This window comes from Cyrtonyx montezumae, unplaced genomic scaffold (assembly GCF_038088225.1).
Source record: "Cyrtonyx montezumae isolate F1298 unplaced genomic scaffold, pur_monq_1.0 scaffold_8, whole genome shotgun sequence".
NCBI classification, from domain to species: domain Eukaryota; kingdom Metazoa; phylum Chordata; class Aves; order Galliformes; family Odontophoridae; genus Cyrtonyx; species Cyrtonyx montezumae.
Genome location: NW_027072089.1, coordinates 17,995,324 through 18,023,139, shown reverse-complemented (window position 1 = coordinate 18,023,139; position 27,816 = coordinate 17,995,324). Strand labels below are relative to the sequence as shown.

Here is a 27,816-nt window from a genome sequence, read left to right as displayed (position 1 = left end):
AATTTTAAAGAGAATTCTAGATTTCTGAAGCAAAACCTGCCAAGATGTAGGAACATGTTCACGCTTCTTGGAATACAGTTATTTCTCAGAGGGGAAGTCAAATACATTTAACAAGTGAGAATGTATTTTTTAGTGCAAGAACCCTATCCTAGAAAACAAATGAACAGAATACCACACAATTTGTATTATTTACATTGAGGGAAACTTCACATGTTCTGTAAAATAATTTTCAAAATTTCTGGCCCCAATAGCCTTGGTTCATAAGCCTTTGACTTAGAGGGTCTGTGTCCCCCTATAAAGCCAGAATCAGTACTGTAAATGAGTTCAGCAACATAGTTAGCATAGGTTTCCATAGGTTATAATAGAAAATACTTAATCATGCCAATAAACACTCAGCTGTGTAACTGGCAGGATCCAAATCCACATTAAAGACCAGGGGAGGGAGACGTAGCAGCAGCTCTAAAATAGTGACAGTTCCCTGAATCAGTATTTTTCTGTACCTGATCCCTTTCAGGAAGGGAAAGAGAAGAATCAGCTCCAGTATCTGGTATGAGAATTCCTTGCATCCTTAAATACAGACATCTTTCTAATACGTGGATAAGAGAATTAGGATTCATACGCTGTGACATGACAATGTAAGCAATGTGTTTGAAGGCTACTGTTCATTGCTTTTACTTTATAGGTTAACAGACATCCTCTAAAGATAAATGTTAAGAAATACACTGCCCCCAAATTTACCACATTTAAGAACCTACAGACCTGCTGCCATATTAAAACTGTAATTAATATTTTAGTATTATGTCATTTTCTAAAAAGAATTTTCAAGCTCTACTAATAAGGTTTCTTTTAAACAGAGATTGCAAGACAACTTTCATGCAGGAAGTGCAGTGTAATGTTTATTGGTTACTGTTGCTTCGCAGTGGCTCTTGAGAAGCTGATGTGCACTGCTTTGGTGGAGGCATCAGGGTCATTTTCATCTGCTTTTATCTACAGAGAAGAAAAAGACAATATGATGTAATCTTTCAAAAGAAAATCTCTTTGTAATTTGTTACTCAGAAAGGCAATAATGGAGAATGAGTGCTAGGAGCTAGGAAAAAAATGATTATTTCTCCCTCACTCTATTGCAGCTTTAGCCTTTACTCATCTCTATTACAAAAGCTTTCTCTCTTATGACAGAAGAAAACAAATAGCATACTGCACTCTCTTTCTGCTACTGATCCTCTAGACAAGCTTTCCTCTGAGGGAACTTTAAAATAATAATACAATAAAATGTGGAAAAGCTAATTTAGCCCTCCCACCACTGTGGGTTTGTTTCTGCCCTCACATTAATTAGCACCAAGAAGAAACCCATTTTATGCAATGTGAGAACTGGGGCTTTACATCCATCTATTGGGAAATCATTTCTCATGGTAGCTACCTCACTGTTGGTATTCATACATACCCAAAAGCTCAGCTTGTACTTTGTCATGCTTGCTGCCTCTCACTATACCCCTGACCCATATTAAGCAACCCCTTACTGTAGCAGACAAACATTTCAACTGTACTTGGTGTATGGCCACATCATGTCCCAGATGTGCTGTCTAGAAGACTTACCTAGTTGTTTCGTTATATCCTGAAGCATTTCTGCAGCTTGTAAATAGTTAAAGTGCAAGATGTTCTTACTGAGCCTTCCTCACTACTGGCCTTATCCCACCCACATGTAGCATAGCCCTCATCCTTGTTAGGTTCAGTTCACTAAGCCAACAGAGAACTAACCCAGAAAAACAAAGCTGTTTTCTATTGGCTTAGCAAGTAAATCAACTCACAAAAAGATCAGAGCTTACCCAGTTCAGGGAATGTCAATAACCAGGCTGTGTACTGTGGACACTGGTGGAGAGATGCTGGGTGTTACTACGTACACTGTTAGCAGCACTGAGCTTAATAGGAGCTCAGCCATCCATCAGACCACAGCTGGCCTTGACTGCACAAAAACAGATACTGTCCTTTCAATACAGCTTAATCCAAACAGTTCAGCTGATGGAAATTTATTGTGCATAAGAAAGGAACGCTAGAAATTTTGATTTTTTACAACAAGCTGCTTCTGGATTTCCTGTAAATTTGCAAGCCTAACATTTATACTTTATACGTCTGGTGGGTGAAAAGGGATGTCCTAACTGAGCTCAGCTTTTCAATGGGACTTGACAATCGACTCTCAGTTTCATGATCAAACTCCATTCACTTTTCTCATCACAAGTTTTAAAATTAAACTCCAGTCAGAAAGAGGACATGAGTTGCCACTCATTTTCATCAAATTCAAAGATACCAAGACAACTCTTTCTTCCAAGAGGGCTTATTTTAGACAAGCCTGTCTCTTGCCTGAAAGCCTGCAACATTTTTCTTGAAATTCCAGGGAAGAATTAAGTAAAACAGTTTTCACTAATCAAGATAGACAGTTACCTGGAAGAAGCAAACCTGAGGAACGCAGCTATTATCTTGGTGTCATGGGTGTTGCTGAGACCACACCTGCATATGGTGCTCTCTTAACAGCAAATGGCTGACAGACCTGCAATAAAGCATTTCAAAGTATTATTTTTCTTCTCCTTGCAGTCGCTAACTAACTCTACATAATGAGAATAGCAGTCCTGAGATAGCCCAGCTGCTTTCTATGTTATTCTATCCAATCATTTCATCAAACTCCTCTCTTGAAAAGTTCCCTTACACTGGGATTAAATTGTTCAGTTCTCAGCTTTCATCAGGAAGTTGTTCAATCTGTTCAGTACTGTAACAAAGCAACTCTAAAACCTTTTTTCTAACAAGCAACTGATCATGTTCCACCTCATTTTATCAGTGCTTCTCCCTTACATAATCTGAACAGATCTCAGAATGGAAAAATCCCAGAGATTGTGGCATATAAATAATCAAGATGGTCATAAATCAACTAATCTGCAGTATTTGGTTGTTTCTGTATATACATATAATATTTCTTCATTGAGTTCAGGATATCTCAAGGAGAGAAGACATACAGCTCTCCAGAAGAGCTGACTCATTTCCCATTCACAATGTAAACTTGTCCTTCATTACTATGGCCACATTTCCCAGTGATGCTCTCAATACATATAAGAATTAAGTGAACATCAAGGAAGGAAAGCCTGCCCTGTGTGGCTGTCGACTATCCACCACCCCAAGATGCTGACTACACAGGATGTTGAGCTGACTGAAAAATCACTTCTGAAGTAATTTGCTTAACTAAAGAACTGGCTGCTTTAGTTAAGGAAAAATTCTCCCAAGCTTTGATGGGAAATAGAAACCACAATATTCACTGAAGTCTTAGAATTCTATGATTGCCAAATTTCTCATAAATTTTAATTTAGCTTTGATACTGGTCTTCCTCTCACATGGGATATCAGGCTTTACCAGAGATGCCAGGATCTGGGTTCACTAATAGTCTGCTACGCTGGGGGGAGGAAGTATCATTTAGTTCTACTACTTGAAAAGGAATGCCCTAAGTCTTTTCTAGTGTAATGCCAGTACAAAACTGGTTTCAATGGCTAGCTTCTATTGCCATTACATGGCATTTTTATTGCATTGAAAGCTTAAGGGACTAACACTGCACAACAAAGGAAGTGCAATAATCATTCGCAGCTCTCATTGACAAAATACCAAACATCTTCAATGTCCAGTGGACTAAACAGACTCACAGGCACACAGAACTTTGTGTAATGATACATATCCAAAAGATGCTCAGAAAACCCAAACGTGTATCGCCTATTTACCATTCCTAGTTTCCAGAGAAAAACTGTGTGCTTATGAAGGGGTTTCTCTGCCTATCCGCTGAAGTGTTTTACATGTATCAGCTAGCACACAGACCAACAGCTCCTGGGAATGTGTGGTGTTTGAAGGAAAACCCCAATGATTTTCATGAGTCTTTCACAGTCCAACAAGACAACAGTTGGATGTAATGTACAGAATCACCTTGGATACATTTCAAAGAGTCAGCTCTCACACTGATGTTGGTCTAATTTAACTTTTAGATCCTGCAGTGAATTCTAATAATTTAGGTTGTGATTTTCAAGCATTTTAGTCTGGGTGATTTTGAAAATCTTATCCATAATAAGTAACATTAAGCCCTCAGAAATATTCTTTCATGAATGCCTGCATGGCAGAGGCACTGAAAAGTCAATCTGTGTTTATTTTGATTTTTTTTTCTAAAAAAAAAAAAAAAAAAAAGACAGAACAAGAGTTTGAGCAGTAAGTTTGGTCCAGCAGTGTGCTTTGTATGTTCAGATTTTAACACATTCTTGCTGGAACAGAGACAAGTGTTCAGTATTCTACAGGGCTTAACTCTAAACATCTGAGCTCTTCCTCCAGTATAAGTTCTATTCCTGAGTATAATACTGAGCCTTCCTGATTTTCAGTGAAAACAGTGGTGAAATCTGGCAAGTAGTCAGACTGCCCACGTGTAAAATATTTTGGCCAATTTTACTGCAGGTAGGACTTATTTTAAAAAGTACCTAGACTTTGTCTACAAGATATACAGGCTATTCTGAGAGCAGGAATTAATCTGTGATATTTCTCTGTAATATGAAGAACAATAAATATTGATTCCTTAGTTTAATTTCCTCCCACCTCGACGGATTTTGATTAGGAAGCGAAACTGCCATTGAATCCCCAAACCTCTGTTCCCAAGAGCTAGTTATCCTCATGTTCTAGAAAGCATTACAGAGATTTATTATTTTAATTAACCTCCTCCCGCTGCTTGACTCGTTCATAGACATATGGAGAGAATGGTGGACGAGAGACGTATTTGCCTTGTCCTGCTGTGACATTGAAAACTCCATCATGATAAACCACTTTGCCTCTTGAAATTGTCGCAACTGGGACTCCGTGACAGACCATTCCTTCAAACACATTGAAGTTGTTGGCCTGGTGATGTGTCTTTGCTGATATTGTCCTGGGTTTACAAAACAAAACAACCACAATAATTGCTACGACCCTTGCATTACGAAATTGTAAGAAATTGATAGACGAAGAAGATTTAGCAGCATTATTAAGCTGTGACATTGGAGAGTACATCATGAAATAGCTGTAAAAATAGAATAGAGCATTAACATTTCATTGAACAGTAATTGCATTTCAAAAGAATAAAGAGGGAGTCAAAAGGACATAACTTTGCAGCCTTGAAATACAAAATTTTCCACTGGAAAGAGATTAGCAAAAAAAACTGACAACAGGTTGTAATATTTTATTTGGATAACATGATTGAATGATTGAATTCTGCCTTATCAAGGAAATTTCTATGCACAGTAAGGTCAGAAAAAGCTCTGACCTCTTAGCTACAATGACTTCCAATTTAAAGTTTGAAAGGTATGGTTGTAGTGTTTCAAAGGCTGAGACTCACAAACAAAGCAAAGACTATTTCACTGGAAATTCAGTAGATGGTAATGAATTCTGGTAGCTCCTAACATGAATTGGATTGATCCAGTGACACACAGCCTAAATATCTCTATGCTGTCAAATAATAATCACACTCCTACATATCTTTTCTTCAAGGGCACTAAGCAAATATAACATTAGACCACAACCATATTAATTTGTGCTACAGTATTATTGCTTTGTTTATGCATAGACCACATTCTTTACCTTCAATAATTTTTCTAGCAAATTTCTCTAACCCTAACTGGCTACATGAAAGTCAGACTCAGAGCCAATGTAGCTATTTGGAAGTGCAGGCTGTACATACTTCCTTTGCTATCTTATCTACTAAGCTACTCACTATCTACTGCGTATAAAACTTGTCACAAGATTTTGAAATTCAATAAACTATTTTATTAGCTGTTTACCATAATATGTATTTATTTATTTTTAATTTAGAGAGTTTATATTTGTATTGCAATCTGTAATTTCTGAAAGGAAGGATGTATTCTGTTGAGCAGTCAGAATTTTCCGTAATGAGTGTATAAATAAAACCTGTGATGAACATGTAGCACTATCACTATCTCAGACATTGCATCTTTTGCAAGATAATTTTCAAAGTAAAAACTTACATGATATGTGACTAGATCAAAATATTAATCTATTTAGGGAAGAATTATTAAAGAAATTAACATCTTTATCAAAATAAGAAAATAATAACAAAATATCTTTCTTGAAGTACAACAATTTTCAAAGGTAATCAAATATTGAATATTCTAGATGATTACTTATAAATAGTAAAAAATATATATTGAAAAGATACATATTTTGCCTTTCATATTCTATTGAACTAAAAGAAATTTGTTCTACTTAGGGCTATATTAAACTTTCAGGTGCAACTGACTTTTCAAATGTTGTATGTATAAAAATATTCTCTATGGCCAATCTGTCCAAAGGAATAAAAAACTCCTCCTTACCCAGCATAGCTTGGACATTAAAATTACGCATTCCTGCATTCCCCCTAGAGTAGGAATCACCTTGTAAAATCACAGTGGAAAGAGCAACCAATAGTAGTCAGATGTCTCTTGTATTCACCAATCCTATGAATACTTGTTAAAAGAGTTCATCAATGGATGTTATAACAGCCCTGCAAAGAGCTGGTGAACATTTTCCTCTGGCTTATTGCATTACGCTTATGGGTCCAATTGCTAGAACAGTAAGTAAGAACTACTATAATATAATTATCTTTAGCATTCTCTGGGCATACCTCATGTCTATTTGAAGATAAGTGCTAGGACATAAAAAGAAAAATGGAAAAAGTACTTCGAGCAAATGTTCAGAAAAATAAGCAAGATCCTTCATTTCAAGAAACAAGCTGTTTAAATGTGCTAGAGCACTGGAAGTAAACATGCCTCAAAGGCAAGTATATAATTCATAAAAAGATAGAAAACTAATACAAGTTATTGCATTTGAAAGAAACAACCATTCATACACGTAAAACCTGCAATATGAGAAAATAGATTTCTCAGAGATTATCTCAGAAACAAACTTGTATAGAACTAAGTTAAAATTCTTCTATTGAAACAAGACTTTGATCATGCTACCCTTTCTGAAGGTTAAGTGCAGTCTCCCTGATGGTGTTCATCAGAATTCATCTATGCTTAGGTTTTTAATGGAAGTGAAAGTTTCAGGTAGGAAGTCAGCAATGAATTAAAACAATGACAGTATGCTTGGATCTGGAGCTCACATCTCAAACACCTTATGCAACACACTGCTCACTGCTATATCAGCCATTTTAGTAACAAGCATCTTGCTGGAAAGCTTGGTGAAATTCTAGTATTTGCTTTGAAATTGAATGATATTGTTCCTCAGTTAATAGCAAGAATATCTGAAATAATAAATAATTTGAGAAAGTAGACTGACATCATAATGAAGTCAAAGGTAATGGTCACCTCCAACATCATCCTAAGTGATGTTCAATATATAAGGCACTGCTCAGTGTGAGAAAGCAGATTCTAAGTCTAGGTTTCAAAAATTTGAATGTCAATTTTTTATCAATTTCATAAAATTCTCTAGTTCTTTCTATAAATTACAGAGGTTCACGTTCCAAATAACCTTTCCTCAAATTGAAACAGAGATCAGAATGATTACTTCAAGATTTCAAATAATATTCTTTATGAAGAATGCAAAGACATCAGGATCTGGATTTTTTTCCTACTTGTATCAGTGTTTTCATGTAATTCACTCCAGCTGTTTTTGATACATCTGCATTGCAAAGAGATTTCAGGCAATCAAATAAAAAAAAAAATTATATTCCTCAAGAACCAAAGAGGAAGACTTCTGAGACTGTCCTTCTTTTTCAGTCCAGTGCAATCTATCCAACCAATTTATAGTCAAAAAGCAATTCTTTTATAAACAATTTGCAGACTTTCTCTGTGCAAGGCAATTCTAGTAACCTTGTACTTATTTATGTTCTATGTGAAGAAGGGCTTTACAGCCATTCCTAGAATACTGTATCTAAATCAACTAGAAACAGAAGCTTGAAACTTAGAAAATAGCATCAGATTCGACTAATACTCCGGTGTGAAAAGGTTGTAAAGCTGCAGTTTGAAACTCCAGAGAGTACAGGCAGTCAACCCAAAAGCTATGTACTGCCTAAACCCTGAAGCTTTGTGAAAAGTTAGGGTTACTAGATTGCAAGTCAAGTCAAACACAATCCATGAGTATCACAAACATGTCTAAGCCCTTGTGAAGAGCTTGAAGTACTGAACAGTGAGTCTCAGCCAAGCAGGAAGGGCACCCAGGTGAAGGGAAGCAAGCATGACATTAGGGTAATCTTTTATACCTCGTAACGCATAGGAAACAAAGTTACATCAGCCCAGTAAAGGTGGATCTACTAGACTAGAGTGAGCTCGAGGACGTAAACTTTGACTGATGTGAGGATTTTATCTATGTAGTTTTCAAGAGGGAGCATCAGAATCTGAAGAATGTAAATCTTTCAGTGGAAACTGGATGCATACTTCACGCAGTTTTATTTAAATACTCTATAATTTAATTTAATAATTTAAATACTCTAAATTCTGTAGCCAACAGCCCTTAGGCAAGAATAGCTGTTGAACACCTCATCAGAGTGGGGGGACACAGATTTTATAATTACTTAAGTGAAAACATAGTAATAAAGGCAGCTAAAATGATCTGAGTCCATTTCTGAAGAGAAAACCACTGTTCCTACAACTTCTATAGAAGAACGACTGATATTAAAGGACGTATTTGACATGTAAGCAACTTCTCTGAGTGATCGCAATCTTTAAACTTTTCAGAGCTGAGGGCAGGTGAGAAACTACAGCTTGCTGAGGCTAATACCAGGCTCTACAACTTGTTACAACTTCAGCTACCTTCACATGTACCATATTGTTAACTTCCTTTCCCAAAATCCAGTCAAAAATACATTTCTGGTTCACCTTCCTGTGCTGTCCAGAGGCACTACTCATATATAAAAATAAGTAAACTGGGCTGTCGAGGAGACAGTTTTACTACAAAGAAAAGGAAATAAGTAAACAGCGGAAAAAGGAGAAATCTATGAGGACTAAAAAAGCTGATGACCTGTTTTATATTAAGTAATCATTACAGCTGCACATACAAACTTATGCAGGCAACAGTTAGTAAAGTTGTATCCCAAGCTGCTTACAAATATGTCTGAACATGCACCGTCTTTCAGTAGTTTTAGGAAGTGAGGATTTGTGGATAAAATAGAGTTGCATAAAGGAATAGGAAGTAAGTGATTTAAGAGCTCTTCATCACAGTGGCATATCTGAGGGACAGGATCTTTATTTTACACATTCGTATCTCCTAAGATGCACCATTTTAAGATGGGCAGAGAATGACAACAAAATTATTTTTCTGATTATGGTAAACAACTCATTTGTCAACAGTACCATCATTCTGTTCCTGTTAATCACTGCAAGTTGATATGGGATGGAAGTAGAAACTGTCAAACTGCATGATAGGCAGGAGAGAAACAAGTGTGAGAAATGAAGCTTGCAGGAAAGGATAGAAAGGTGAATATGAAAATGAAATAAATCTATTCAGTGACTAAAGACCTGGACATGATTCCTGAAGAGAAAAAGACAAGCTTATATGAGGAGAAAATGAGAAATGATCTTTTGTTTCTTGGTAAGATTCAGTTCACTAAAGAGAGCAGTTGACATCTGGTGAGACAGCAAGTTACTAGGGAAACATACATCTTGCTCTCTCATAGAGGCTTATTTTGTTACAGTTCATAGAACCACAGAATCACTGCAGTTGGAAAGCATCTCCAGGGATCATTGTCTGCCATGCACTGTGCAGGGTCAGCCAAAGCAAGTTGTTCAGGGCTGTGCCCAGTCATGCTTTGAGTATCTCAAAGGACGCGAACTTCAAAATCTCTACTGGCAAAGAATCTGACCACTCTCACAGCAAAATAAATAAATAAATAAAAATAAATCCTTTCTTACATTTCAGGTTCCAGTGGAATTTCCTGTATTTTGCTTTGTACCTGTCCATTCTTTCTCCATGTTCCCTAGATCAGAGATCACAGGTTTTTGACAGAAAGTCAAGACAAACACTGGAAATGTGGGCTAGAAACCTCTAGTCGTGTCAGAGTTGGTAGGTTACAAAACTAGTAAGTTCTTTTGTTCCCTCCATCTCCACCTCAGGACTCCCACATTCCCTACTACCTGGGCATCCCCTTCAGCAGCTGTGCATCAAGCACTGCAGCTGTCCCTGCTGGACTCGGCATTGAGGCCAGCTCTCTGAGCACGCCTGAGGACCACTCCAGAAACAAATAGGATGAGGTGAGAGACTGCTGCCTGCATTGACAATCCACATCTACATTCAGAAGTGACCCAGCTTTCAGGCTGTACTAGATAAGTGGGAAATCAATGGTGAGGAAAGCTTGCCAGACAGCATGTTGTTATAACGAAGTGGCTTGATAATTTATCTGGACTTAGACAGTTAAAATCCCACATGAGATTTTTTTCTACCTATGGATGTTTCCAAATTTTGTTCTGATCTTGCCTGCAGGGCCTGACCCAGGGTTTATTTGTGAGGCTCTGACAGGCTGCAGTTAGTTAATCGAGCCCTACTGACATCCAGGAGCTGAATATCTTTTCCAAGATTTAGCACCTTCTTTACAGGGGATGCTCAGCTCTTTCCACAATTTGAACTGGGTACTACAGTACTTAGATTTGTTGCTGAGCATTTCTGACACAAGCCCTAGAGATTTTATACTCTTGCTTACTTCCAAATAGCAAAGGTATCAGCCATAGAGGACACCAGATTGCTGACAGGTTTTTCCAGAAGTTGTCACTAGGAAGTCCTGTGTGCACAGGCTGTACGTGGGAATGCTGAGGGCATTGATGCCCCAACGTGATTGATGTTTGGTAGCACATAACTGCAATAAACCAGTTGGCCCCTTCAAAATTTCTTATAAAAATAACGTGGGTATAGGGAAGCTAAGAAATAGACCTAACCTTGCAGAACTCAACCCATCTTTTCTAATGCAGTTTCTAATCAGTTTGTACATTTTAAGTGTTTCTTTCTGCTTGCTTTCACGTTGACCCCCTAAAACCAATGTTTGGAAGCCTCGAAATACACCAACAAATCTGGTAATTGTTCACACAATGTTTTCTGTAGAAATTACCAGCAATCCCTGCAGAAATAGGCCAGTCCGTGTACGATCCCAGTAAATAAAGCCTCAGCAAAAGCAGCACAATGCTGGAAGTGGAACCTTGAATTGCAACTGCTCCCAGCTTGCAAAGCTGTCATACTGAATTCACCAGGCTTTTGCAACCTTGAAAAGGAATGTACTGAATGCCCAGATAGTATCTTGCTATTGTGCAATGTTGTGGAAGGCAAAAGGCAGCTGATTTTGCAGGAATTTAAGATTTTGCATTTTGAAGAGCTTCACTCTCATACAGGATGACTTCACAATCCTCTGCCAGACTGTAGTAACACCATAGCAGCTCCTCACAGCAATTGCCTAACTATCTGAACTACTATCAGCCAGCAGTTTAAGACAACAGCAATACAGCATCAGGCCAGAACTGTAAAATTATATTTTCCTTTCTTAAAAGATTTAGATTTACAAATGTGAAAAATAGTTATCATCAAAACAGGAAGGAATTTGCAAGAAAGAGGAACAAGCCTATTGTGAAATCAAAAACTAACATCCAGATGCAACGAAATCATAGGAGACAGCAGGCTGTGTAATATTTTAAATGGTTGAAGACCGTTTGCTAGATCCTTTTTTTTTCTGCTTGGCTGTTTGTGCCCTCTTCAGGATTTATAGTGAAATGAATAGAAGAGCACTGGACTTATTTATACTTGCTCATAGAGTTCACACGATTGTACTTACACAGTGTCTTGTTCTCAGCAAAGCCAAAGGGATAAACAATGGAAAAAGTACAGATTGGGGGAGGAATCAAACAAAAGAGTTGATTCAATTGAAAATTAGCTTGCTCAGTAAGAAAATGAAGTTTAATTTCTGAAAAAATATTTGAAGAAAAACTGTACCTTCAAAGCTGCAGTGGGCAAAAGTTATAAGAGAACTATCAGGACAGTGAAGAGAGGCAGAAGGAATGTCTGGGAGGCAAAAGATAAATAATTTTAGGTGCTGACAGGGCACCTTGAGAACAATGTCAGAACTCTACTTGTACTCTCATTTGTCCTCAGGCAGAGCAGAAGTGAGCTCTAAAAAAGAATCCTTCAAATCCTTTTTTTTTTTTAAATCAGAGTTTATAGCTCCACTGTCCTGGAAAAGCTTATTGTTAGGATCCAAAATATGCTTGCTCAACATGCCAGAAGGCATAATACACATGAACTATTCAATACCCAGCAGCAAAATCTCTCTGACCCAGCATGGTGCAGGACTCTGTACTGATTGAGATTGACATTCCTGAAACTTCTGCTGGTACTGACAGCTTTTTGTGGAACTTCTGAATAGCAAGCTCCATGTCCTCAAACTCTGCAGCTTAAAATACAGCTTCCTTCTTTCCTTTCACTCTATATGGTTTTGCTGCTCATGAGGATTTTGAAATGACTGATATTCAAAAAACAGATTGGTCTATAAAACTGTGTATATGAAAGGTCAATCTAGGTTTGGACTTTTTACCTCCATTTGTTTTCTGAGCCTGATATTTAACTAGTTATGTTTCCAGAGATTGCTTTACAATCAGAGAATCTTCAACTCTGTTTTTTTAAAAACAAAGTCTGCAAATCTATTGCAATCTCTGAGGTACAAGAGCTGAAGTTTTAGGAACACCAAACACTGTGATATCTTGATGAAAGCTAGCCATGTTGTTAAAATGTCCAGCACCTCACAAAGCTCAGCTAGGATTTGTGATTGCTTTCTCATATGTATTTACTCACTGCTTAGATTGACATCAATGAATGGATTTTAGCTCAGTGAAGGGTCAGCGTGTACACTCACACTGCTTACTGAAGCTAAGCCTGACACCAAAGCACCAGCCTGGCATAGCTCCTGATCTGCTGCTGATATATGCATGGCTGAATATGGTCAGACTTGGTACTCTACAGTTTAGTGCCTGCAGATTTAAGGTGACCTGCTTGGAGGTCAGATAGCCCATGGACATCTCAGCTGATATTAGCAACTCTCAAAGGTGAGCTGTCTCTGCCAACTTGCTCCCAAACCATTTTCATGCAGTTTAGATTGCTCTTATACCACGGTGGGTATAAGAGCCAAGTGAAACACTTGACAGATTCTTGAGATACTTACAGTGGCTTGATTAAGGTTTTGGGTGTTGGTGTGAATAGATCTGAAGACAGGAATCAGCTGTATAGCACAGACTGTGCTGTGTGAGTTGAGGCTCTAGGAAAGACGATGGATGTCCTTTGAAGCATAAATGTACCATGGCATCAATCCATACAGGGCAAGAGACTGGCATACCTTTTGTGCATCTGTTGCTGGCGTGACAAGCTCTACTCAAGCAGACTTACTGAGCACAAAGTAAAAAAATTCCTTAAATAAGAGTATAAGCACGTACAGCTTGAGCTTGAGAACTAAGCTCACTCATGGCTTTACTGCTGTATTCAACTCTGCTAGCTAGAAAGGAGACATTAGCAGGTCAGAACCCCATACTAATGATTCTGACCATCCCTGAATGTGTTTGAAATAGCTGTAAGCTCAAAACACACTCTTGTAATGGGTCACTCTGCAGGAACACAGGCTTCCCTCCCTGCTTTTTGTAGTGGAAGGAAGCTAAACATATTCAAGCACTTAACAGTTACTCTAAGATCCTAAAGTGGTTATTTTTACTCTTAGGATACCATGCCCTGGTAGTATAATGTATGGATATTGTTATTTTTGTGCTTGGTCAGCAATCTGGGTGATTTTTTAAGGCAATCTAGAGATCAAGGATCTCTGCTTATATACACTATTGTAGGAGTGAAATAAATAACCTGTAAATAATTCACACAAAGTACAGTTGAAAAAACACCATAATCTCTCCCCAGAGTTTTACTGCTGCACACAAATGGATTGAGATATTTTTTCCTGCAGGGGAGCTGGATGGAAGGAAAAAACTTCCCTTACATACCTTGTAGCTTCAGGATCCCAAATTACAATGTCTGCATCAGAGCCCACAGCAATTCTCCCCTTCTTTGGGTAAAGGTTAAAGATCTTCGCTGCATTTGTGCTGGTAACAGCTACAAATCTGTTTTCATCCATTTTTCCACTGTACTGAAGGAGAGTGCACAAGAGTAAACCCAATGTTTTTCTTAAACAAAGAATGTAAAAAATTATTTGCTGATGAAAAAGCTGTGATGAGTAACAGATCTTTACAAAAATCACAGCATCATATCAATGTACTGTAAGTATAAAAAAAATAAAAATAACTATTTGTCTCTGAGGCACATATTAAAAGGCACTTTCACAGAATACGAAATATGATGACTTTGTGTCAGTTAAAATCATAATAAAAGGGAATCAAAAAACAAATTTAAAGCTATGGACATAGTTCAAAGTCAACTGCAATCACATTTCTTAGATGGCTTCTGAATCTGTAGTTCTGCTGAGCAGTTTCCTCAGGAGACATAACATCTCACAGGTATCTTGTTTTTTGAAAATGGTGAGTTATCAGATATCCTGCGATAAACACCTTTGATAAATCTGAGAAGCTGTTTATACTGAGACGTATTTTGTTGGAGATGCCGATTAGTTCCATGTTCAGACACCTTGATTTACTTACAACGCCTTTTTCCCACACTACTGACATCCTATCTTCCACTCCATTCAGTCCATTAGGGATTTTGGTGAAATCATCCTTTCCCAGAGCTTTCTGGCATGTGTCAAAAGTGCAGTTGTCAGTCCCTACCACAGACAGGTCATCACTATGGAGAAACAAAGCAGATTATGAATCAGAGCAGGTGTCAGACAGTGCTGCCTAGGAAAATCTGTTGCAAGGCTGGGTAGACACATTCAACCATCCTTCCTGCAAAGAAAAACTGAAAATATCCTGTAAGCCTGTCTTTAGACTCATCCTCCAAGAGTATCTTCACAGAGACTGCCAGTTTCTCTTCAGAAAGTCCTCAGATAGTACTAGGGACCAAAAAAGCACTCTTACTTTTGGATATGAATATTTGGATATGACACAGGTGTCCCACAAATGGAGGACTGTCTCATTTTGCACAGAGCAAGAGATTTGATTCCATCCCCCCTTAGAACAATTTTGGACTGTCATTCCACATATCCTAAGAATCATAGAGTATCCTGAGTTGGAGAGACCCACAAGGACCATCAAGCTCAACGTCTGGTTCCATGCAAGACCATACAAAATTCAAACACTATTTCTAAATGCTTCTTGAACTCTGGCAAGTTTGGTGCCATGACTACTGTTGTGAAGGGTCTCTTCCAGTGCCTGACAACCCTCTTGGTGAAGAACCTTGTCCTAATCCTCACCCTAACCCTCCCCTGACACAGCTCCATGTTGTTCCCTATAAGTTACCCCAGGCTTGCACAACCATCAGCCACATTTTGTTATCTGCCAGTATCTGAAGGATGATCATAAAAGCATTTGAGTTGGAAGGGACCTTCAAAGCTCATCTAGCCAACTCCCCTGCAATGAACAGGGACATCTACAGCTAGACCAGGCTGCTCAGAGCCTGGTCCAGCCTGACCTTGAATGTCTTTGAGGATATGGCATCCACAACCTCTCTAGGTAATACTTCTGTTCCTAATTCCTTCTGAAGCAGATGACAGAAGGGGAACATATATATCTGCTTTCAGAAAACAGTGACCCAACTAGTTTTCACATAGCATCCAAATTTCAAACGAAAATAAATGGGTTGATAGCAAAGCTCAGAATCTCTAATTGTGACAACTTTTCTCAAATTTCCCACCAACATACAGCTTTGCTGTCCTCCTGTTTCACATTTTGCTGCAGTATTAGCAAGGCAAGGCTTATTGGCTAAAATCAAGTGAGGACAGAAGGCCGCAACAGTTCAGAGAAACAAAACGTGAGCAGTTTCAAATTCCTGTAACAAAAAGGTGAGTTTTTTTGTTTTTGTTTTTTTTATCTACTGTTTCACCTTCCATTTCTCCTTCCTGATTATTCTGTACTAAGAAGATCTCCAGGGAATCAGACAGAATTTGCTGAATATTTGGGCAACAGCTGTCAGTGTTTGTTCAACTACTTACTTGGCCAGTAAGTTCATGAGGAAATCCGGAGTAGAAGGATCTGGTCTCAGTGGAGGTGACATCACATGTGCTGCAGCATGAGCCCAGTCTTCATTCCAGTAGTTGGTACCATCAGTGCCAAGACCAGCAGCAATAGGCTCCCCATAAACCACCTTTCCTAAAAGCATGTAAAGCAATAGTATCATTAACAGGTTACATAAAACTGCATTTCTTGTATTTCCCCTGATTCATAAATTTTTGGGGGTAATAGATTTGAGTTTGAATGAATATTTCAAATTAAACATCAATATGTGGGAGGAGACAATAAACTAAGCTAAACTTAGCTATAACACAGCATCTCTTCTTTGAGCATTCTGCTAGTGATTTCCCAATATATTTTCTCATAAGAACATTGCTTTGGAAAGCTTTTTTAATTAAATTGTTGACAGATATATTATAATGGGTTTTACACACTGTTTTCTAGGCAGTTGATTGAGATTTCGAAAGGAACACAATCCTGGGTTGCATTAATTATGTTCAAGATCCATATATTTCTCTCTGTTTGATGTTCTGAAATTATTGACTATGTAACAGTGTGATTTAATATATACAGCAAACAGACCTTGCAAGGTGGTATTTTTAATTTTCAGGCTATAAAGGCAAGCATGCTAACTAGGAAGAAGAAACGAGCACCAGGTATAAATTTTAAAAATATAAAAACATTTCCAAATTAAAAACCATAAATACTTTAATTTTAAAAGTCATTTTCCAAACTTTATTTGTGTGAGGCACAGTATTCTGGATTTCTCATATGAGGAACCCAATCTAAACCAGCTGTTAGCCTTTGGATAGAGCTAATATATTTTAAGTATTTTTTCCTCCTAGGAAACATGGGCTTGAAACTCATTAGAAGATGGGAGCTGAAACAAGATTTTTCCTCCTTTAGGAGTTGGTCCAGCCATGTTGCTGCTCTGTGGGTATAGCACATAATGCCATTAACCATTATGGTCTCCAAAACATCAGAGTGATCTGGGACCTCATGCACCCACTCAACGGCTGCTTGGTGCTTGTTACAGGCAGCCTTTGCTGGATTCTGGCAAGAGCTTCCTGCTGCCCCTGCTCTTCACAGTTACCTTGCTGTGGACCCTATATTTCAGTCTAGTGATGAGGGGCAATATTTATTAAAACTATCTCTACGTTATCTCATCAAGAGTTTAGATAGCCATTGTTCTGTTACTTGATAGTACTTTTTTTTTTCTGCTGTTCTGTGTGTCACTGAGGCATTCACCTTTACTACTGGAAAACAACAAAGCAAACAATTGCAAATTTCTCTCAGTGCATTAAGTTCTGGTACTTTTGTAAGCTGCTACACTTGCACAGGTAGCTTCTGAGGAGTTCAGTTCTTCTCAAAATGCTTCCTACTGCACTAGTGCCATTTCTTGAACTTTCTGTGCTAGACTTGTGAAGAAGTCATGTATCATTTTTGAAGTCCGCATGAAAACCTATAGTTCTACAGTTACTTCTACAAGATTCAAGACTGTACATTTATTTCAGGACTACAATAATTCAACTTCTACCATGACCTAGAGACTTCCTGTAAGCATTATTAATTTGCTGCGTCTAACTCAGCACGCTGAACTGACATAACCATTCTGAGGCCTTGGCTTGGAGCATTCCAAGCTTCCAGTCCCACTTATCTCCATCATAAGTTTTTTGGACTAAAAATCACGACGGAAAGCAGTTGTTCTTAAAAATCTTATTTTCAAAATCAAAAACATGGTCTCATATGAGCCTAGTTGAGGGCACTCTCTACCTTCTGGCAATTCTTTACCAGTTTTATTTACATCATTTATACAGTGCTTCATGAATTTAAGTATTTTGTCTGGAACTCTACATTTTGTAATATCACTTATGGTTGAGGAATGAAAGACATTACTTACTGAAATTAACAACAACCTGGAATTTATACACATCAGTCTCTCTAAAACCTTTAGCTGTTCTCCTTAACTTTGTGGTACATTAGTACTCTTCAGAAACTTCTTAATCAGTACTAGATTTCTTTTTCCTAAGATAAATACTCCAATGAAAATAGAGATTAATTATGAATATTGTGATGCATAAATGCAAGCATTTTGACAATTATGATTGTATGAACACAGGAAGCTATAAAATCCAATTTGCACAATCATAACCATAAGTAGTACCAATTTCTTCTTTTTACACATTGAAGCAGCATGCTGCAATAAGGCCATTTCTCATATTGGCACTGCATACTATTCTTACAATATATGTAGGACAACATTTTACAGTATTTATTATCAACATAGTATTTTGTACTTGATTAGTGTGTTACAAATGTCTCTTCTATTGGGTCTTTTATGTTCACAGCCATTGTTTTGTCTTTGATCTGGGTATTTTAACTGTTGTTACCTCTTCTTGTAGTTAACTTTGACATGAATGTCAATGTTATGCCTATTCTTATGAATGTACAAATAACAGTACACTGATGGATAGAATTCACATCACCAGCACCACTGTCATCTAGTGGAGAAACCTAATATAGCATAGTAAAAAAATGTGCTACTAAATAATATGCTGATAAGATTCTTTTATAAACTTGAATTATAGAAAAGTCTTACTAGAAATTGTAATCAATACATATTCCACATAAACATTCAGATGTTTTAGCACACTGATATCACGGTGATTTTGGTTGTATTTTTGTCCAAGATCTCAAACTCTGCATTTTGATAACAATGCATGCCACTAGTATAATGTCTGAAGTCAATAAAAGAGGAAACACAGATCTGTATGCATTTCATATTAGGTCAGATGAAAAGATAACAAGGACAAATAACCCATAGCAATCCAGACACTTAAATTCTGGGCCTCTGCCTTACCTCTTCCACTGAACTGATGTCCCCACAGTGCTGTGCTTCCACAGGCAGCTCTGTATGAACTTACAGGTGAGCACATAAAACAACCTAATCCATACAACCTACAGGTTGCTTTTAGTCTGCCCAACACATGGCCAAGAATATCAGACTACCCTGGCTGGCCAGAACTGTTGATAATCTTCGCAGTGCATGAACTAAGAAACCCTTCTCTGGAGGGAATTGAGATTTTTGGACACAGTCAACATCACCCTGAACTTCTAAATGCCCAGTAAATACATGTCCTCATCATATAAAAGCACTATCTGTACAAACCTGGCATCATCACTGTTGCACAATTTCTCACCTAAATGACTCACACGGACTTGAAGAGTACAGAATCCTATAGTCATTAAGGTTGGAAAAACACTTTAACATCATGTAGTCCAATCCCCAATCCATCACTACCATGCCCACGAAACCATGTCCCTAAGTGCCGCTTCTTCTTTCTTGAAAATCCTCCAGGAATGGCGGCTCAGTGACTCCATCATTGTGCTGGGCAGCCTGTTCCAATGTCTTATTACTCTCTCTGAGAACAACTTTTTCCTAATATGCAACCTGAACCTTCCCTGGCACAACTTAAGTCCACTACCTCTCATCCTATCGGTAATCACCTGTGAGAAGAGGTGGATCCCCACCTTGCTATAACCTCCTTTCCGGTAGTTGCAGTGCAGTAAAGACTCCCCCAAGCCTTCTCATCTCCACTCTAAACAATCCCAGCTCCCTCAGCACATAGCACGTGTGCTATATACCCTTCACCAGCTTCAGTGCCATTCTTTGGACATGCTCCATGGCCTCAATGTTTTTCCAGTAGTAATGGGCCCAAAACTGAACACAGTACTTGAGATACGGCCTCACTAGGGCTGAGTACAGGTACGATCAGTATAGGAAAAAAAAAGACTGTACTTTTTCTGATACAAGGCTTTCTTGGTCACCCGGGCACACAGGTGGTTTGTGTTCAGCCAGCTATAGACTGTAACACAATGGAAGTGAATAGCAACATATATATTGCCTCAGACTGGTCACAGAATGCTCTCCTTACCTCTCAACCTGACCAACCCAACTCAAATGATAACCACAAGTAGCAGTTGCGATGGTTGTATCCAACTTAAGTAGATAACTATCAGTTGCAGACATGAGGATGCAACTGTTCCATCTTCCAGATCAAAGTGGTTTTGTGGAAAACATAACACAATATAACAGATAGTTAATTTGAACAATGCGCCCATCTAACCACAGTGTTGGTCAATGTCTTGACTCAAGCCAAATTTGGAAGACACTAATATCTATAGTTAGTATGCAAATATGACATGAATTAATCATCTTATCCAATAGATAGTGAGCAGCATGTTGAGCCCTTGCACAGCAGCTGCCTGCACAACAGCATCTCCCTTTGAGTAGTGAAACCTCTCGAGGTTATGCTTGCTGCAGAGATCCCTTACTCCTAGACATTCTTGTCTCCACAAATCCTCACTAAGTGACTAATAACCTGTAAGCTACATAAGCTTCACTAAGATGATTGTGCACATATAACTCCTTTGGACATAAATGAGTGACCATGTCTGGGACAATGAGCGGATTCAGCCACACCTAGCTCCTTACTTCTTTGGTTCAAGTTGTTCAGAAAGCAAAAGGGTCTATTCTGAACTTCAACCATGGAGATGTAGTATGAAGAAGAAAAAGGCTGCTCTTGAGAAAAGGGAGTTTAAAACACCCCATTCCAAGGGGTTCACCCACGCTTTTAGTGTTAAGGCAGCTCTGCAGAGTAAGACATTAATGACACTTCCTTCAGTGCTGTGGCCAAGCATAAAATAATTAGGACTTTTACCTTCATTTCGTGCATTGGTTATCATCCTTGCTGAAGACTTACTCATCACATGGACTACAAAAAGGGGGCAGTTTACAGTATTTGCTATGGCAATTGCTCTATGCGTAGCTTCAGCTTCCACATCTTCACTGTGTGACAAAGCGTGACCCTCAGGACCAGTTATCCCCATTGCCAGCAACTTCTTTGTGTTCTGGACATTAAAAATAGTTAAGAGTCAGTTAAAGTGAAACCATGGTGTCATGAACATGCAGCCAGACAAATAGATCCTACACCAGCCACTGCATGAAGTTTGAGGAGAAACAAGTTAGTTACAGTGTTTTCTTTCTCAGATAATTTATTGCTGCGCTACATAGGGTCAGGCATCATACACCTGACATATAAATATTTGGCCAAGTGTTTCCCCTTCAACTGGGCTCATGGTAGGCTTTTCACTGATTCTTTATCAACCAATACATTGCAAGTACATATGTTATACTGCAAGCGTAACTCCCACTGACAGAGCCATTCTTTTCCTATCCATATCAAACCCAGTATTCCAGGTTACAACATCTTGGCCTGACACAAATATCCTTTGGGATCTCAGTCTTCAGTTCCTTGGAATTTAAATAGGGGAAAAAAAGCTTTTCTCTGAAGTGCTTAGATAACAGAACAAATTATATTCTCGATTTCTATGGACAAAATGTTGAATGCCTACCTGTGCAATCAGCTCCCCATTCTCTGCATGAACTTGAGCGATTGTTCCAAGTTCCTTACAGTACGAAAAAGCTGCATACAATTCTGCATCACTAAGCATGTATAAATCCTTATAGGCCATAAACATCTTGAAGGAATTGACACCTTTGTTTTGAACAAGACTTTTCATTTCTTCCTTCACCTGAAATGCAGTTAGCAATTCTCACAAAACAGCAATATAGAATTTTAACTTTCTACAAAGAAATTGGAAGTGTGAACCAACAACCAGGCTTTACTCACCCATCAAAAATGTGTTCAGTTCAAACAGCCCAAGTTACATATGTAAAGACTGATTACTATTACTCTTGCATGAAACTGCTTCTCAAAGTACACAAAACAGTCCCACTGCAGTGCAGATATTCAAACGGATTTTTTATAGACAGTGAAGTAAAATTTTATATCACTGAAAACTTTATGTTGAAAACACTCAAATACCAACATCTGTGTATTCAACTTATAACACCTATCCATTAACTAACTTGAGCTCTCCCTTCCCACTAAAATGATGGTGACAGTAATTCATGTATATTTGTGATGTTATTACAGTTTCCATAGGCATCTTTTGAAAAAGTAAAACATTTTATTTTATTCTCTCTAATAACCTGTTTGGATCTGGCCATGAAAAGTGAAAGATTAATAAAAAATCAAAGAAAGACTTCTGTGTGGGAGCAATATCTTTAGCTGGAATAATCAAATGTCCGACACAAGGCTCTACTCTGGTATGAATATGGAAGTAAAAAGCTAACATACCTTTTTCATTTATCTTCTTTTTCACTAATTTTTACTACTAAGGGAAGGAACTCTGAAGAATGTAAAACTTAAATCAAGACTCCTGAGGAGTGGATAGCAAATGAGAAGGGTATGGCTTATGCATTCAGAAAGATAAAAATTAGAAGTACTCCTGCATCTTATTTTAAAATGAAATTTAATTAGTATAGGTACTGATGAAAATTCTCTAAGGATCCGAAGTGGTCTCGTATAACATGGGTCATGCTCAGGTAGATGTCAAGCATCTGAAATGTTCATTTCCTTGGTAAAGCTTTCAGGCAATCAGCAGACTGTTACACAACAATGATGAATCTCCCATATTTACACTCCAAAAAGGTTTTCTAGATAATCATGTTTTAGAAATTATTGGCTCCAATTCTGCTTTTCTTTAGGGTTATATAACTGCAGTTACTGAGGAGCAAAATTCTTTGCAAATAATATTGTCATATTTTTCATATATGCCCTTACTAATACACCACAACAATCTCTACCCCAAGATTTAACAGGAATCATAGAATCACAGAACAGCCTGGGTTAAAAAGGACCTCAAAGATCATGTAGTTTCAACCCTGCTGCCGTGGGCAGGGTCACCAACCACTGGAGCAATCTGCCCAGAGCCACATCCAGCCTTGCCTTGAATGCCTCCAGGGATGGGGCATCCACAACCTCTCTGGGCAACCTGTTCCAGTGCATCACCACACTCTGAGTGGAAAACTTCCTCCTAATATCTAACCTAACACTCCACTGTCCTGGTTTAGAGCCATCCCTCTTGTCCTATCACTATCAGCCTATTACTAAGTGTTCAGACAGAAAAGGCAGAACTTATGTAAACAATTCCTGTCCCTCTGGTCTGACTGGCTTTGACTTCGCACAGCCTGCTTCCTTGGCCATCAAATTCATGCAATATTATCCAAGCACGTAAGTTATATGTAGACCTTTTTTTTTTTCCCCAAATACATATATTTTATAAGGGTATGGACTATCCCAAATGCAGTTTGTACACAAAAAACCATAATGTTCATTTTCCATCGGAGGCCTAGTTCAAGGTAGGTGTGGACAGATTCATGGAAATAAAAAATGCCTGTTGTGTGTACCTTGTCACTCCACCAGGTAACAGCCACATGCAGTGCATAATCACAGCAAACTTTAGGGTCTGCCCAGTTCTTCCATTTATCAAAGGCTTCAATAAGGGAGCAGCCTTTCTGAGGAATGGCAAAGTCAATGATCATAGTGGTGCCTCCTGCTACAGCAGCCTGAAAACAAAATATTTATATTTAGCAATCAGTGAGAAAAATAATGCACAGTGTCTCCTATGTGCTCTGATTCCTTGTCCAGTGGATGGGCTCACAGAGAAAGAAGATGAAGAGGCCAGTTGACTTGAGATACGCATCCTCAGAGTCTACTTGGTTGAAAAAACAAGCCTGTGTAACAAAAAGGGATAGAGACACAATGGAATAAATACCACAACATTTTGTTTAGAAGTCCGGTGTTAAAAACCCCCAACTCCTGTCTAACACTAGATGGATTTTAAAAGTATTCTTTAATTATTTTTTTTTTGTTATTGGACAGGTATAATTTAGAAAAACTGCATAGTATGTTCCTGAAAAGGTTGAGATGTTTATTAAATAAATATTCTATATACGTTTAGAAGATTCAAAGTGGTTTTTAACTAAGAATCAGCAGTCACTGCCAGAAACCAAATCCTAGACTACTGGAAATTGCCAGTATTGTTATTTATTTGCTGTAATTTCTGTTCTCGTTCAAATTAGGCAGAGAAATTCTCTCATCCCTCTGCATAACAGACACAAGCTATTCAAGTCAAAATAAACACAGTTCACGCTATATTACTCTATTTCTAAATTAACCCATTTCTTCTTTCTCCAAATGATGCTTGTTTGACTCTGCCTTACTAAAGTTCACAGATCCTTCTTTGGAAAGTTCTAATTTTTATTCAGTTAAGAAAAAATACGAGGTTTGTCGCCATGCAGGTAAAGAATGTTTTTGGTAGTAGGATGTTGTGTTCTGTGCATTTCAAATCACTCGCTTCATTTAGCGATCAGAATTGAAATTGCAATATGTCAGCATATTTTGCAAACAAAAAGAAGTTCAGAGAGTGACACCATTTTGAATCAGTGATGAACACTTAACTCCAAGAAAAGATGTTCAAACTGTCATTCTTTTTGTTTTTTCAACAAAACATCTTACTTGTTAACTGAGATTAATCAAAGAATATGTGTAAGTTTGAAGGTATTGAAATTCCACAGGTTCTACAATTCCTACCAAAGACTTTTTCTCCCATAACATCTGTAAAGAGAAGTATTCCATGCCATCTTTTAGTCAACAGAATGGTTAAATCTTAGCTTATTATTGCTGCGTGTTTTGCAATAGTTGGAACACAATTTCGTCTCTACAGTTCTGCTGCCAAGATGCACGTAAGATGATGATCCTGAGTAAACAGCTCTGAACACTTTCCACACTTTGACCTGGGTCAAGAAGGTCCACAGTATCTAACTCTGTGACATCAGATCATTGGACTGGAGCTAAAGCCTTCTGCTGGCCACCGAAGTGACTAACTGGACATCCTGTTCTGTGTATGTGATCTGTGCTATTTGGACATCTTCTTCTTGTATGCAGACTGTGTTTTGCAGTTCTTACGTGCCCACTGCCTCCAGTGCAAATAATTATTAATAAACTTAAATGCAAATTCAATTTATTTATTTTAGGTTAGTAAAGAATTTTCCCTCCCTAATTTGAGATTTTATAGTGTAAGTATCTGAGTTGGAACTAATCTGAATCTTTGGATCTCTTTAGTATCAGTGGAAATACTTCCAAAAAGTGATCTCCAATGAGTAGTAAGGGATTGCTGCAGAAAGAGTTAAAAACTACAAAACAATCACTGAAGTATATATTTGAGCACTGTAAATTACACAAATGAAATATTCCAGAAATCTAATCCTGTAATGCACTGAGCAAGAAAACCTGTTTTGTGAGATCTGTGTTTCTATCAGTTTATCATAAAAAGTAGCGTAGAGACCAAGATCTGCTTGTGGAAGCCATCTTGATAACTAAAATGTGTTATGAGGCCCATATAATAAGATTCCTCCAGTTCTACCAGAACAGATCTGCTGTGATGGGCAAAATAATTTTTGTCAGGCTTGTGCACAATAATTACAATCTCTTTTAATAAGCCACTGTAACTTCCAAGCACACAGAGAACAACAGTTCTTGTGCTTAAAGCTGTGTGTAAAATATTTCCATTCCAAATAACAGCAGAACTGGAAGCAAATGTGTCTCGAGTTGGGAGTAGTTAGTGTTACTGGAAGAAACATGACAGTAATTCAAAGGTAACAGACAGGTCATTTGTATTTCTCCTGTCAGTGGCATCATGGGGCAAGAAAGAAATGAAAATTCTGGTTACAGAACAGGGCCAAATAAAGACTCTTAACAGCTGTGTGCTTACTGCGTCCCACCATTAATTTAACTAATTTCAACTACCTTAAAGAGGCAAACTTGTAATTTTTTCACATCAGAAAACATCAGTGAAACTTATTTCTTTAGAAATGATTCACTGTTGCTTTCCTCTTTTTTTGGGGAATCACAGTGAAGCCATCTCTCATGGACAGGATGTAGCAGGCTCTCTGAGGATGTTGCCTAACAGACCAGCCACTTCACAGGGCAATAGTTCAACCTGTTTCAACCTGTCCAGCAAAGCACTAAGTAGGTTACAAATTTCAGGGAGCTCTGTGTGAGTATTTTACTGTATAGAGATGATGCACTGTTAGCACTAAAAACTGATACACTGCTAATGCAAGTAATACAACGACACCAGGTAAAAAAATTGTAAGAACTCCAAGTACAAAAAGCGAGAAAAGAAGTATTTTTCAGAAAGTGCTTTTGAACTGGTCTTTCACTGAGACAGTAAGAACAGAAGTGAATGACATGAAAAACTTGCATTCCTTCATGCTAACAGAGGAGAAAGATCACAAAAGTGCTCCCAGCACACAGGGGGAGTTGAAGTGTTGCTTTAGTTAACCTTTGCTCAGAAAAGCATGCAGCCCATACTCCAAGGTAAGCTGCACTCAGCATGGTGACAGCCAGGGTAAATGACCACTCTTAACACTTGCCACCTGTAGCCAGCAAAGCCTCTGAAGGAACCCAGATAGCATGCTGGCAGACTGCAACTCTGGGTACCCAGACTGCTTACTTCAATGGCTGAACCAAGGGACAGCAACAATTGCCTTTCCTTGGGAAAGCTATCTTCTCTCTCTTAACATTAATATTGCATATTCATCAGTCACATCTCTTCCTGAGAAAGCCCAGATGCACGCAAAGAAATGCATAAGTGCATAGTTACATACATAATCACATACACCCACCTTTGTTCCTGTATAGAAGTCATCTTTTGATGTGGTCCCCATGAAAGGGAACTGCAAGTGCGTGTGTGTATCGATCCCTCCAGGGATCACCAGCTTGTTGGTTGCATCCAGCACGGTGAGACCACTGGGAGGCTTGGGGTTTAGGTTTGGTCCCACTTGCTGCACCACTCCTTCATCCACATACACGTCAGCCTCCACAGACTGGTCATCGTTCACAACTCTTCCACCCTTGATTAGAAGCCTCTGCTTTGGCATGGGAGGCTGCAAGACAGGGAATGAGGATTCGACTCAGAAAACTGCTCGTTGCTCAGGCAAGTATTTCACTGCCCTTTCCTGTGTTATTTGCAAATGGCCCAAAACACACATCATGGGGTTATTTAAACAGGAATTGTGCTCGTGGCCTTTGGCAGCTCCACCCACTGCCTATGGGGAAGCACCAATGACCAAGAGAGTGCAGTGATCCGACGCACAAAGCCTGCCTCTGGTCAAGGCCTGCTTCTGGGCACTTCTGTCATGGCTCTCTTTACCTAGAGACAGCAGCCAGGCTTTCAGGGGAGTCCAGCTGCATTCTCACCTCGCCCACTGCAGCCCTGCCCTTTGCACTGTGGAGTTTGTGTGGAAGTGGGACTGTTCACAGGTCTGTGATGCCCAAGGTGACCTGAGCTCTGCAGTGGTGGCACTGAGGAAGCCAAGGGTGCTGTGAGCTCTGCGTCAGGCCATCCCTGGAGCCTGTGGATGCCCCGAAAGACCAAGCATTATGCCCACAGCTGTGTGTGCAGGGGCTGCCCAAAGCCCCCACAGGGGGCACAGGTTATCAGCAGCCACATCCTTGAAGACACTTCGGGGAAAGTCGCGCTGCCTGGGGTCCAGGGCACCGTCCCCTTTCCCAAATGCCACTGCTCAGCGAAACAGAAGTGCCGCTGGCTGAGGGAGGGCACCCATCGGGCTTTTCAGGGCGCCGCCAAGGCCTGGAGAAGGGGATGGTAACAGCAACAGGGTTAGAAAACGATCTGAAAACTTGGACTAAAATAAAAGGTGAGGATCATGGTGTAGTTAGTCATAAACACTGTTACTACTTTATATTTTCCTGGGCTCCCTGGTACAAAACAGACAGTG

General features: G+C 38.8%; 1 protein-coding gene across 1 annotated transcript; it reads right to left on the bottom strand.

The window, feature by feature from the left end:
* Window positions 1–128: 128 nt before the first annotated feature.
* Window positions 129–27,023, bottom strand: DPYS (dihydropyrimidinase). The gene is made up of 10 exons (XM_065751956.1): window positions 26,701–27,023; window positions 23,419–23,577; window positions 21,519–21,698; window positions 20,825–21,014; window positions 16,085–16,241; window positions 14,637–14,778; window positions 13,986–14,128; window positions 4,723–4,930; window positions 2,431–2,542; window positions 129–980 (listed from the first exon to the last, which is right to left on the bottom strand). The coding sequence occupies exons 1-9, from the start codon at window positions 26,953–26,955 to the stop codon at window positions 2,468–2,470; spliced, it is 1,509 nt and encodes a 502-aa protein (XP_065608028.1). The 5' UTR covers window positions 26,956–27,023; the 3' UTR covers window positions 129–980; window positions 2,431–2,467.
* Window positions 27,024–27,816: the final 793 nt, after the last annotated feature.

What these genes read in the sequence shown, in the direction of transcription:
- DPYS (XM_065751956.1), bottom strand. Translation starts at nt 26,955, where the DNA reads ATGCCAAAGCAGAGGCTTCTAATCAAGGGTGGAAGAGTTGTGAACGAT. An exon ending in AACCAATGCACGAAATGAAG is followed by an intron (nt 16,242 to 20,824) that starts GTAAAAGTCCTA and finishes ACATGCTTTTAG; the next exon opens with GAAAGGTGGTTTATGGGGAG. An exon ending in GAGTCAAGCAGCGGGAGGAG is followed by an intron (nt 2,543 to 4,722) that starts GTTAATTAAAAT and finishes GCTTTATTGCAG; the next exon opens with GTCTGTCAGCCATTTGCTGT.